This window comes from Megalobrama amblycephala, linkage group LG17, assembly GCF_018812025.1.
Source record: "Megalobrama amblycephala isolate DHTTF-2021 linkage group LG17, ASM1881202v1, whole genome shotgun sequence".
Taxonomy (NCBI): Eukaryota; Metazoa; Chordata; class Actinopteri; order Cypriniformes; family Xenocyprididae; genus Megalobrama; species Megalobrama amblycephala.
Window position 1 is genome coordinate 43,521,858 of NC_063060.1, and position 12,555 is coordinate 43,534,412.

At 36.6% G+C, this 12,555-nt stretch overlaps 1 protein-coding gene across 1 annotated transcript in view; it reads left to right on the top strand.

The window, feature by feature from the left end:
• Positions 1–9,728, top strand: part of slc22a23 (solute carrier family 22 member 23) — a 48,384-nt gene extending 38,656 nt beyond the window's left edge. The window contains exons 8-10 of the mRNA XM_048162825.1: positions 1,312–1,344; positions 2,361–2,484; positions 4,023–9,728. Coding sequence (XP_048018782.1) covers positions 1,312–1,344; positions 2,361–2,484; positions 4,023–5,358 — 1,493 coding nt within the window. The 3' untranslated portion in view covers positions 5,359–9,728. The remainder of the gene's footprint in view (positions 1–1,311; positions 1,345–2,360; positions 2,485–4,022) is intronic.
• Positions 9,729–12,555: the final 2,827 nt, after the last annotated feature.

The window sequence follows — 12,555 nt, forward strand, 5'->3', positions numbered from 1 at the left end:
AAAGAGTGCTGCATGTTGCAAAGTCACAAGGCAGCGCTGTTGCACGTTCTACATGCTCGCGCAACAGCGCTTCAGTCTGCTTCAAAGTGATTCTCAATCAATGAAAATCACAGATTTATGCCAAGCGATTGCTAATGAACTCAAGTTGATGAATTATTACAATGTCTACTTTATGGACCTTTTATATAAAATGTTTTAGACGATTGTAAGAATCTGAAGGATCAGCCCGCAATTGTGTAGACATTTCAAAATAAAAGTCCTGGTGTATTTCGGGCTTGTTTATAATCAAAAGTCAAAACTTTTTTCTTCTGGGCATTATTGGTATTTTGGTTACACAATAAATTGTATTTAATTTCATTTCCATTTAATTTATAGTAAATTATTGTAGTCTCCCCCACAAGAAGAAAAGACTAAGAACATTATTTGACATATGTTATTCATTATATAAAGTATACTAGTGAAATCTGTGTCCCATTCACTGAGAGAGACACTATATGACAGCAAGGAGAACATAGGAAAAGGAGAACCATTTAAATGCTGAAATTTTGCATAATTTACAATGCATAATAATGCATAATATTAGTAAGTAATTAAATGTAATAGTATGCTATGTAATTAAAATTAATTTAAAAAAAATAAAAATATGGTTAAAAATCACACATTATTTGTTGTTTGTCACACCATTTTTGTGCCGTGGGTAATAGGAGGATTTTTCACCCGGCTACCACCACCGCAACTATATTTCAAACCTGTGGGAAGCACTGCTCCTCTTAAAGAAATCAGGACAGAAGTGTTTGAAAGTGGACAAACACCATTAAAACACCAGGTGTAGACAGGAATGTGTCTTCCTCGTCCACTTGTGATCCGATCGACCAAAACACAACTTAATACCAGGTGTAAACAGAGCCTAAGAGATTAAGAGAGTTTCTGGCGGCCTTGGCTTTCTATAAGCTCAGTTCTTACAGGATCAACAACTAAACTAACGGAGCTTTAGCCGTTTTCTGGTGGAAGCCGCATGTATAAGATAATCAGGTTAAGAGAACATCATTAACACGCACTTCTTAAGCAGTTTTTTCGCTATTACTGGCTTTCTGCTGTGCATGTAAATATTGTGAACGTATCACAAGCTAAAAAATGTTTGCAAGCTTTGTAGATCACATTTTTAACACTTACCTTTGGCATACACTACGAATTATTTTGGGGGGAATTTGAAGCACACTGCTTTGTACACTGAGCTGCAGACCACCTAGTTTCACATTTGTTGTTTTGTTTGTTTATCCCCTGCATGTGCTCCGTCCCTGATGAATGAAGTGTTGGGGAAGTACAGTGTTCAGCTCAATATTGGTAAAGTACAATGCTATTTATGCAATTTTCTCTTTATTTTTTCTCATTCTTCTGATGTTAAAATATCACCTATGCCAGTTTAGTATGCAGAGCAAGACATTCATAAGTTTATTTCACTAAAAAAGTGTAAACATTAGAGATGTGCAGCAGAGACAATATCTGTATCTATTCGGATAAAACATCAAATTACATGAGAAGCTCATTGTAAGTCTGATCCCTTCAGTTTTCATTTAACAAATATGCCTTGTATAACTAGTAAAATAATATTTTTTTATTATAAGTATAACATTTCTTTAAATCTCTTCAAATTAAGACAGCAATGCTAAATGTTGAATAACAGGAAACTGCTCTTTTTTATTTCTTTATTATTTTCCAGAGGTACTTTGTGTACTGTTATGACAATCATCTACAATCTCAAAAATCTTACATACTTCAAACATCTTTCTCAAGAAAAAACAAAACAAAACAAGTTATTTTGGTGTGTACATAGTCCACATACCACAGTGTGAAAAATATTTTCATGTATGTTTTGTCTAAGCCACTATCAAATGGCTTGAGTAAATCAGCCAAAGCAATGTAAGATGCATGATTCAAGTTCTCCAGAAAACACCTTTTGTCAAAAAATGCCAGATAATGTTGTCTAAAGTGAAATATACCACATTTTACCAGAGAGTACTTGAGAAGAATGTGAGAACCAAAGTTGAACATTAATTTGACATTGCAACAAGATATTTACACAATACAAAACATGCAATAAAGAGAATATGCAAGTTTAAACTTGAAAGTATTTGCAGGAAAGCCTTCAAACATCAAAACAATTGTTGGTGCTCTATGCTTAGAAGTGGGCAAAAGATTATCCAGGTATCCTAGATATCCTCAAATGCATATCTGTTGAAAACACACTTTTCCCATGAGTTATACATCACTTTTATATTGAGTTGCATATGTGATTTTTCTTTCTGAGGAAAAAATAATTAATGACTCATCGTCGTGTCTTTCTCTCTCACTCCCCACAGAACGCTCAGATACGCTGAAGTACAACTTTTCGGTGGCTTTCTCCATCATTGGCATGTTCTCCTCCCACGCTGTCAGCAACCTAAGCATCTTTTTTTGTGCTGAAATCACCCCTACTGTGATTAGGTGAGCCACGCCACATGGGAGGCTTTGAAGATTATAGTTTTATAAAGAAAAAAATCAAAAATGCTAGAGGTCTTTCTTGTTTAGACCTTCCTGGTTATTAATAATCTGTGTTTCCCCCATTGATTTTTATGGATATTTTATTCCAGTTATGTTAGATGACACTTTGGTGGTAAAATGTGATATTGCATAAAAACCCTTTTGATGTTTGATTTCAATGGGCCATTTATCAATATTAGTTATTGTGATTATAGTATGCAGTGATACTGCATTTTACACATGGCTGCTTTATCCACCTTATTTTTCCATAATTTATGACACAAAACTTAATGTAATTTACTTCATGTAAATTTGCAGCAATCCACGTTTTCACTGTTATAAAAGAGGACAAAATCTCCAGACTCAAAACAAGCGATAGAAGCAATACTTACACACATGTAAAATAATGTTAAATAATCACCAAACTTTGATTTATGTTTTTAGCACATAAATCAAAACTGCCTAACGTTGCTGAATGCAATGTCGAACCCATGATCTATGTTTTGATCATCATTCTGAATCTAATGTGGACCTAGTCTTTGCCAAAAACATGATTTTTTCAGCAATTTTGCTTTTTTGAAACTCAGCCATATTCAAGAGCTGATTTAAAAAAAATAATGATAGAAGACACACTGCAATCAATAGAACATTTTTTTTGTTTGTTTTCTGTTCTTTCTTTTGATATTTTGCATGTTTAGTTTTTCATTCAACAAAATGAAAGTCATGAAAGTTTTGTGAAAATTATCAGAAATGCTGGCAACTTTTTTAAAAACGCTGGCGGGGAGAGAGTTAAAGGGTTAGTTCATCCAAAAATGAAAATTTCTGTCATTAATTACTCACCCTCATGTCGTTCCACACCTGTCCTTCATTCATCTTCAGAACACAAATTAAGATATTTTTGATGAAATCCGAGAGGTATCTGATTCCTTCATAGACAGCAATTTAACCACCACTTTCAAGGTCCTGAAAGATACTAAAGACATTGTTAAAAAAAGTCGACGTGATTGCAGTGGTTCAACCTTAATTTTATGAAGCGACAAGAATGCTTTTCGTCGGGCCAAAACTGAGCTGGCATTCTGATGTAGAAGATATTGTTGAATAAAGTTGTAATTTTTGTTTTGTTTTTGCACACAAAAAGTATTCTCTTCACTTCATAACATTAAGGTTGAACCACTGCAGTCACATTGACTGTTTAAACAATGTCTTTGATACCTTTCTGGACCTCAAAAGGTGCAATGATGTTGCAGCCTATGTGTGGTTCAGAAACCCTCGGATTTCATCAAAAATATCTTAATTTGTGTTCCGAAGATGAACGAAAGCCTCATATGTTTGGAACGACATGAGAGTGAGTAATTAATGACAGAAATTTCATTTTTGGGTGAACTAACCCTTTAAAATAATATGGATGACAAGCATGACAAGTTGTTACGAGATGACCCCCGATCTTGCATGAAAAATAAGGTGGATAAACCCCTAACCTTGTTCTTTTGTGTGCTGTATAGGGGTGGTGGGCTAGGCCTCGTACTGGCCAGTGCTGGTTTTGGCATGCTGACAGCACCCATCATGGAGCTGCATAACCAGAAAGGCTATTTTCTGCATCATATCATCTTCGCCTGCTGCACTCTTATCTGCATCATTTGCATCCTGCTGCTGCCAGAGACTCGCAATCAACCACTACCAGAAACATTAGCGGATGCAGAAAATTACACTCGCCAACCATTACTGCCACCTCGCAAGCCAGGCGAGCAACGCCTTCTGCTGACCAAGACTGACAGCCGCGAGTACGCAAGGGTAGGCGACACGCCTCTCCACGAAGCAGCCGCCACCGCTATTTCCACTATGGACTCTACTGCCTCATCCGCCATCGATCTTCACATGATCATTGACCAGCAAGTGACAGGTCAGGTAGAGCTATTAAAAATGAAGACCTTGACTTCTTCCCAAGAGCAAAATGAACTCAAGCAAACCATTGAGGAGTATCCCAAAGCTGCAACCTCTGCCGAGGATCCTCTCCTCGCCTCTATCCCAAACACCTCTACACCAATCGCTATTAGTTCCATTCAGACATCCAAAACAGAATCTCCTCCTGATGTTGTCCTAACTCTTCTGTCGTCTTCCTCCGCAGACACTCCTTTTTTCAGCAATCATGTCTTGGATTCCTCTACTTCTCCTTTATCGACAAAGATCCAAACTCCTTTGGAGTCTCCCATACCAGGTGCTGATGATTGCAACATCCAAGTTGAAGCTGCTTTTGCCTCTCCTTCGCCACCACTTGTGAGTGATTCTAGCATCCACCCGACAGCGTCCTCCCCAGTAGATGACGCCATTCCTCTTTGCGCAATAAACCTGTCCGATCTACCACCTACATCCACTGGACAATCACCCAATCAGTCTTTAAATGACATTCCTCCCCCTTCCTCAATAGACTCTCCTGTTAATCTAGTCACTGATATTCTAGCCCCTTCCCCAACACCGTTGTCATTACCACCGATACTAGACCCAAATGGTCAAGGTAATGGCACCCCTGCCCAATCCCTCTCTTCACCCATAGATTCCGGCACTCCGTTGTTACACTTAGTTGCTTCACCTATGATGAACTCCATAGATTCTGGCCCATCTTCACCAGCTCTACTGGAGTCTTTAGGTAATGGTACTACTCCTCATGCCGCTGTAGGTTCAACCGCACCTCATGCCACAAGCACTGACTCTGTTACAGAATCTGGCCACCCCCTCATGGCGGACTTGACCGTTTCCTCGCCTATTGACTCAGGTGTACCTAGAGACGCTGACTTCCACATCACGGAAACCAACACTGCCAGTGGGGAGACGTCTTCATGACGGACACATTCGCTCCACATGACTTGATGGGCAGCCTTATTATTCTTACTGCTTGTTATCAAGAAGCAGTTCTTGCCGTGAGGGGGGCTCATTTCAGTCATTGTTAGAAGTATTGTTATTTTCCAGCAGCCATGACCTGAGAATGGCAAAGCAAGGAGAAGGTATAAAAGGATCTGACTGAAAGGGAACGACCAACAGTCAAAGCTCAAAGGGTTTTTACTCTCCCTTGGTTTCCAAGCCTTCTTACTGTGGTGCCAGTATCTGCTTTTTGGGCAGCTAGATCCAAAATTCCATGCGTTATCATTGAGCTTCTATTATTAAAACACTAAGACCAATAGTGACAAGTTCTTACTTGAGTTACTCAATGTAGTCTAGTGGTTAGGCTTACTCATATCTGCTTGTTTGATCGTAAATAACATTTAGGATCAAATGTGATTTTCTGTAATTAATTGACTGGAATTAAGTTGTTATATTCAAGTGGGAATACAGCATCGGTGAGGTCCAGTATCAAAGGGAATTTCTCAAAAACCCAACAGTGTAGATTTAATGCTGGGAATGTTTGCCGATGTGTCCTGAAGTGAAAGGCAAATACCTCTATGAATTAGGTGTCAAATAAGCAATGTTCGGAAGTATATGTTGTAAAATAGATACTGCACAGAGACTGCTCAATGGTATGATTTATTGAACTAATATGTTTTAATCACTGATTCTGGTGGGGAAAAAAATAATTTTGAGGAATACAGATGATACTTCATGGCTGTGTAACACTGTCTAAGCGACCTACAATACACAAAATCAAGTGTATGCAACAGACTTATTGTGAATGTGAACAATTTTGTAATTTATGCTATTGTGGTACTGATGTACAGTGGTACTGACTGCTTTACTTTAAAAAAAAAAAAAAAAAAAGATTTTAGGTTATATTGTCTGTATCAATGAGTGTACGCCCATTGGTATTTTGTTACCATGTCTGTGTAAATGTATGTGGCACTTTATCGTTCACAATGACAAAAAAAGCATGTGAACATCTAAAAATGAAACTTTCAATGAATGATTTCAAAGTAAGAAGAACAAATATGAATTTTTGAGGAATGAGTACAATTGCCATCTTTCATTTGTGGTCACTTTTAATCACAGCAATAATATATTTACAATATGTGACCCGTACTATGCCAGGAGTTTAAAACATTTCAATTTTATTTTCAAATTGTTTTATATCCTTAATCACAGTAAAGAGAACTAATATTAAATAATAATTTTTTTAATGTCTGAAATTGTCCCCTAAAATTGGGGTGGGTGTGTTTATTCGTAAGTTTGGCGATAGTTGGTCGTGATCAAGGCTAAAACAATTCGAAGAAAATTTCATGGAGCTAAACCTGTTCTTGGCACAAAATGTAACATTACTTTGGATTTCTTGGAAAAAATGATTTCCAATGATATTTTGAATCAATCCAGCAAACGTTTAGTTTCTTTTTATCTTCAATAAAAAGTATTATGGCCCTACAGTATGTAAAATTTTTTAAAAAGTTTTTGATTATTTGTTACTTTAAATGATGTCTTTTGTATTTTGTTATTCCAAGGACAGGGGCATTTTCTTCTCAAATATATCATGGCCTTCTTCTATCTGGTGACGTCCTTTAGCTTTTACTACTGTATTCTCATTTAGCTATTCAGGATATCTTGTTACATTTGATATGTCCGCATATGACTGAGCATGTTACAACGGACTCCAAAATCTCAAAAGAAACATCACACTTTTCCATTTTCCATTTGCAATGTGACTTGTTAGCGTGATTGATTTCAAACAGTTTGGACAAATCTCAAAGACTCACATTTTTAAAAGTAAAAATCCCTACCATTCAGTCATTCAATGAACCTAATTTCCTAGCCAAGACATTTTTGAGAAAAATACTTTACATAAGTGTGCAAATACTGAAGTGAACGCTTGGTCAGTGCATGAGTAACTGAGTTAATCTATTCCTCCACCACACAGCTCACTATTTGACACTCCACCAAACATTGAGTTTTTCATTAGGGTCAAATCGGATCACAAACAACATTTTTCGTTTAAACAATTTATATGCCGTAGTTCAAAGCCCAACACAACGCCGTGTGTCCACAAAAACGCTAGGTGCTCTGCTGAAAACGCCTATCTGTGAACGCTTGAGAGCTTTTTCAGTTGAGACGCTTTGCATTCTATGATACGGAATATCTAGGGAAGTGTTACTAGTATATAATTTCACAAATATTTTTTTCTGTACTGTTTTTATATAAAAGAATGTCGATACAATGTAAAATATTTGCTCTGGCTGTTGTTTTAAATGATTTTGTTCCGCCCTGATAGCACACATACATCTCGGAGACGTCTATTTAATGTGCATGTTTACATCTGGAAGACATATTTTTTTGGTGATTGCTCATCTGCAATACATCTATAGGACATTTCCTGTCAGATGTCAAATAGATGTTTATAAAATGTCTTTAAGATGTTTATGATTTAGAATGTATGTAAAACTGACATCTTAAAGACGTCTATCAGATGTTTGTAAACAACAGATGCTTTCCAGATGAAATGATCATTAACAAACATCTTGTAGACGTACGAGTGCTATCTGGATGTTGTTGTCCTGATAGCACCCGAACATCTCAGAGACGTTTATTTGATGTGTGTTTACATCTGGAAGACGTGTTTGCTTATCTGCAATACGTCTATAGGACGTTTCCTGTCAGATGTCAAATAGACGTTTAGATAATGTCTTTAAGATGTTTGGGATTTAGAATGTATGTAAAAATGACATCTTAAAGACGCTTTCCAGATGAATTGATCTTTAACAGATGTACGTGTGCTATCTGGGTGTCATCTGTTGATGTTGTACAAGCAGAATGTGGCGGTTGGTCTGTGTTGTATTTGTCCCGCCTTTTCTCCACTGTGATTGGATGGCTGGGTACAAAGTGACAGTGATGAGCACTGCATTTTACCCAGAAAGTCCAGTTAAACATTCTTTAATTCGAGGCGACAGGTAAAAAAACGCAGAGCGAGTCAGCGTGAAATAGAGGCTCAGTGCCTCGTTAAGCCCCAGTTATACTTTCTGTGTGCGCTAGGGTCCGCGTGATGTAAAAATCATCATGGAGGGTGTACGCGGAGGCTCTTTACGGACATCTGCATGCATCCCATTTTTTTGTAAGCTACAAAAGCACCAACTGCGCATGTGCTGGAAAAACAACGAATTTGAAGAGAGGCTGTGTGAAGAAGACTGTTGCTAAAACAATATGAAGACAGCCAGACGTGCAATAATAATGATGTGCAATAATCCGTTTGTTTACTGTTCAAGTCGATGTACTGCGCATGTGTGGAACATGTCTGTCGAGCGGACCCCAGCATACACTTTCAGTAGTATAAATGCAAGCAGTCCGCGTCCGTGCTGTCTGTGTATGCATCCGGACTGGAGTATAACCAGGTCTTTACGCTCTTGGCGCTCCCATTGAAAACAATTGGAAAAATACGCTAGCCTCGGGAAAAAACGTTTGGTGGACACACGGCTTAAGAATACACTTAAGAAAGCTATAGTGTGACGATCTTCACATAGTCAAGACCCATTACCATTACACACACAGAAGTCACCCCAATAAGAACAATATTCCTTCGCTGCGTCCCAATTCAGAGACTGCATCACTTGAAGATTGATAATAAACAGTGTATTCCTTCATGGATTAGGAAAAGAAGGCCACATTTGAAGGAGCTTTTGAAATGGGACAGCCTTTGTCGTTGCGCCACTGTCATGCATTCAGCCTTCTAATGCAGCCTCTGAATTGGGAAGCACAACTTGTTTTCAAGTAACACCACTTGACATGCTAAACTTACATGCATAGCATGTGAAGGTTGGCTGTCAATGGGGAAAAAAGTGCAGTGTTTAACGCTAAATTGCTGGGGTACTGTATACTTCACATTGGCGAATCAACCACTATATCATATATGAACCACATCAAATTTAGTAATTTTTTTGTAACCTCTTTCAGATTTTATACCTAACTGTGGTAAAGCCAAAATATGGTGGTAAGCTCTTCTGTACACCAGATCTGTCCGCTGTGACTTGGCCTGATCTAGAAAACTGAATATTAGCTAGTCAATGCAAACTCTTCCAAATTCAAATTTGTGATATCTTGAGTATATACCTCGTTGACAAGGGTATTTAATACAGGTATTCCCTCAGAATGTACGCTCCGCTCCAAGAGCAGTGGCAAGAGGATGAATGTCGAAAAAATTGATTGTTTTGGGTTTCATGTACATTTTGTTAACATACATAATGCATTTGTATATAAAGTTGTATGTGTCGTAATATACTTTATTGAATAAAATATATTTGTTGAGATATTTGATTTACTGATGGATGTGTAAATATGTTGGCTGATAAAATAGTTTACAGAAACCTAAGTTAAGCCTATGAGTTTCCCTGTAATACGGAATAATCAGTCAGCAGTTTGTTCTGTAAAGGACCAGGTTTCTGCATTTTATATTTACTGCATTTGAATCAGATTTGTATACAAGTTTCAGTGGTAAAATATCTATCAGAGTACATATAGTCCCTCTCTAAATAGTGTTAAAGTAACACTGAAGCAGAGTTAAAGTTAATGAAATAATTAAGCAATTAATAAGGCTGTGACTGAAGTCAGTTGTAGTTCTTGTGTTTCTCTTTTCTTCAGTGATTCTGCTTGTTAACAGCAGCTGTTCATCATTAATGTGCAATCATTACTTAATTAATTGCATACAACAAATGCAACATTCATTTGCAGCAGTGGGCATAAAGTGTATTTAATATAAATATAAAAAATACCTCAGTTGAAATGTATCAAAATACCAAATACTGCTGAAGAAAATACAAATACTGTATTTTGAAAATATACCAAATACATGTGAAATTGGCCAGTGAAGTATCACTATTAGGCTGAAATCTATCTGGATCTATTCTGAACGCATAGAACATTTTGGTGTGTACAACTGTTTAGAAACTTTGTTTTCATTTCACCTACCTCTACCACAAACTTCTTAAAGACTGAGTTTCTGGCCAGGTTAAAACTGCAGCCCATGACTTGTGGTAAACACTACTAAATAAAAAATGTAAAACTGTGGGAACTTTTCCTGCTGTCTAGCAAGGAGTAGCTTTGGGTGATATGGCCAAAATCATATCATGATATGACTAGTTTTCACAGTACGATATAGGTTTTGCCATGGCTTTGGACGGCGATTTGCAGGGAGGGTGGGATTGTATGCTTTCAATGCTAGCAGGCTAAAGTTAGCATTTCCCAGATCACCTACTGCACCTTTAAAAAAAGAGTTTCAAGTTTTTCAGGTAGGTCTACCTAACAGAAGAAATACAGAAATTTAATAAAGGAATCATATGTAAAATATAACTGTCTACACTGTATGAATTAAATACACAATGATATTTATTAAAGCTACAAAAGTGATTCAGTCAAGAGCAGTGAGTGAATTTCTCTGACTTTTGTGGTTTAATTAATATTAATGGCACACACAGCAGCAGGATTATTAGGATGCTGTCACTTTAAGAGCTTATGCACAGATCCATTATACTGAAACATCCGATTCTCGTTTAATTTCACTCAAGACATAAACCGACTGATATTTTTTGTGTGTATTTGACCATTTATCCACACACAAAAAGCTGCCTGTCAGTGTGCGAATACTGAATACGAGTTCTCTTTTCACTTTTTCATAACTCTTTTAACATCTTTATTACTCATTTATTACTCATTCGTCCATGTTTCTTTATCTTTCTAATGTGTCAATAACTCCTGTCCACTAAAAGCTGCACAGATGTATTTGCATATATATAAACAAAGTTAAATCAATTCACACTTTATATCATCGCCACAATATATATCATCATATCACCTAGTCCTAACAAGCAGCAATGCTTAAACACATTTGACCGATTAACTATCAAGACTGACTGACTAATGTTTTTTTTCCCCTTGCCAAAGCTCTATTATTTCTTCATGTTAACTGAAGACAAATCTGAATGATGTTTAATTTTAACCTTATCAACAAGTAGAATCGACCATGACATCCTCAACTTACCTTATTCCTTATTAATGCAGAAAATCCGCTCTTACCTTCATCTTCACCTGCTTTAGTGAACTGCTCATCACACTGAGCTTAACCCCGTGTTTAAGGCCTGTTGTATGTTCTGGGTTAAGCAAAGTTTCACAGTTGTAATTTTGAAAGGGACCACAAATTGCAGCACTAGAATGCCAGAATGTAGAAAGTGAGTCATGTAGGCGACAAACAATCAAAAATAAACCTTGCCTCATTAAATATTCATGCTCTGCTCACAGTCAGCCTTCACTAGCTGTGTGTAGTTTCAGCATCTCAGGGAAACCGTGACAATTCAACCGATAGATAAGCAGTCTAAACACGCTTGTTGAATGCTGTACATGTCCAGTTAATTTACAAAGCGTTTGTCAGTCAGGGCTGTGACCACCATAAAGAGGACAAGTCCTCCTCTAATAAATGATAATCAATCTATTTGCCCCACTTGTTCCATGAAACCCAGTAGTTGTCATTGGCACCTTCACAACTCAGACATATCATGAAGAAATATAAATATATATATATACATATATATATAGCCTACTTTAGTTTTTATTACAGTAAACTGTAGTGTATTGTCATATAATATACCCTATAGCTGTAGAAAACTTAGTACAATATTGGTTAAAGTAATTTGTTTATATTACTATAGTTGTTATATTACCACAGCAACTATAGAATTGTCACAACAAATTAATTCAAGGACTTTACTATAGTGTAGTTTAAAAACACTATAGTATTTACTATAAATTACTATAGTAGGACAGCATAATCATTGCAAGAAACATTAACAAATTTACAAAGTCATTTTAGTCATTTGAATTTCATTTCAAGAACAAAACTGGTTTATTTTGGTTTGATTTGCATGTTAAGTTAAACAGTGATTCAGCAGGTCTTGTTTCAGTTTATAGCTATAGCTATAACATGCAAATTTTTCATCTGAATTTAATAATATAGCACAGAAGTCAAAAATGAGAATGATATACAACAATAATATATATTTTATGGACCATTTTCACATTTCCAGGGTTCTCAGAAATGAAGTCATCATAGCTGGGAAACAACAGTAAATCTATAATTGTTGTAGC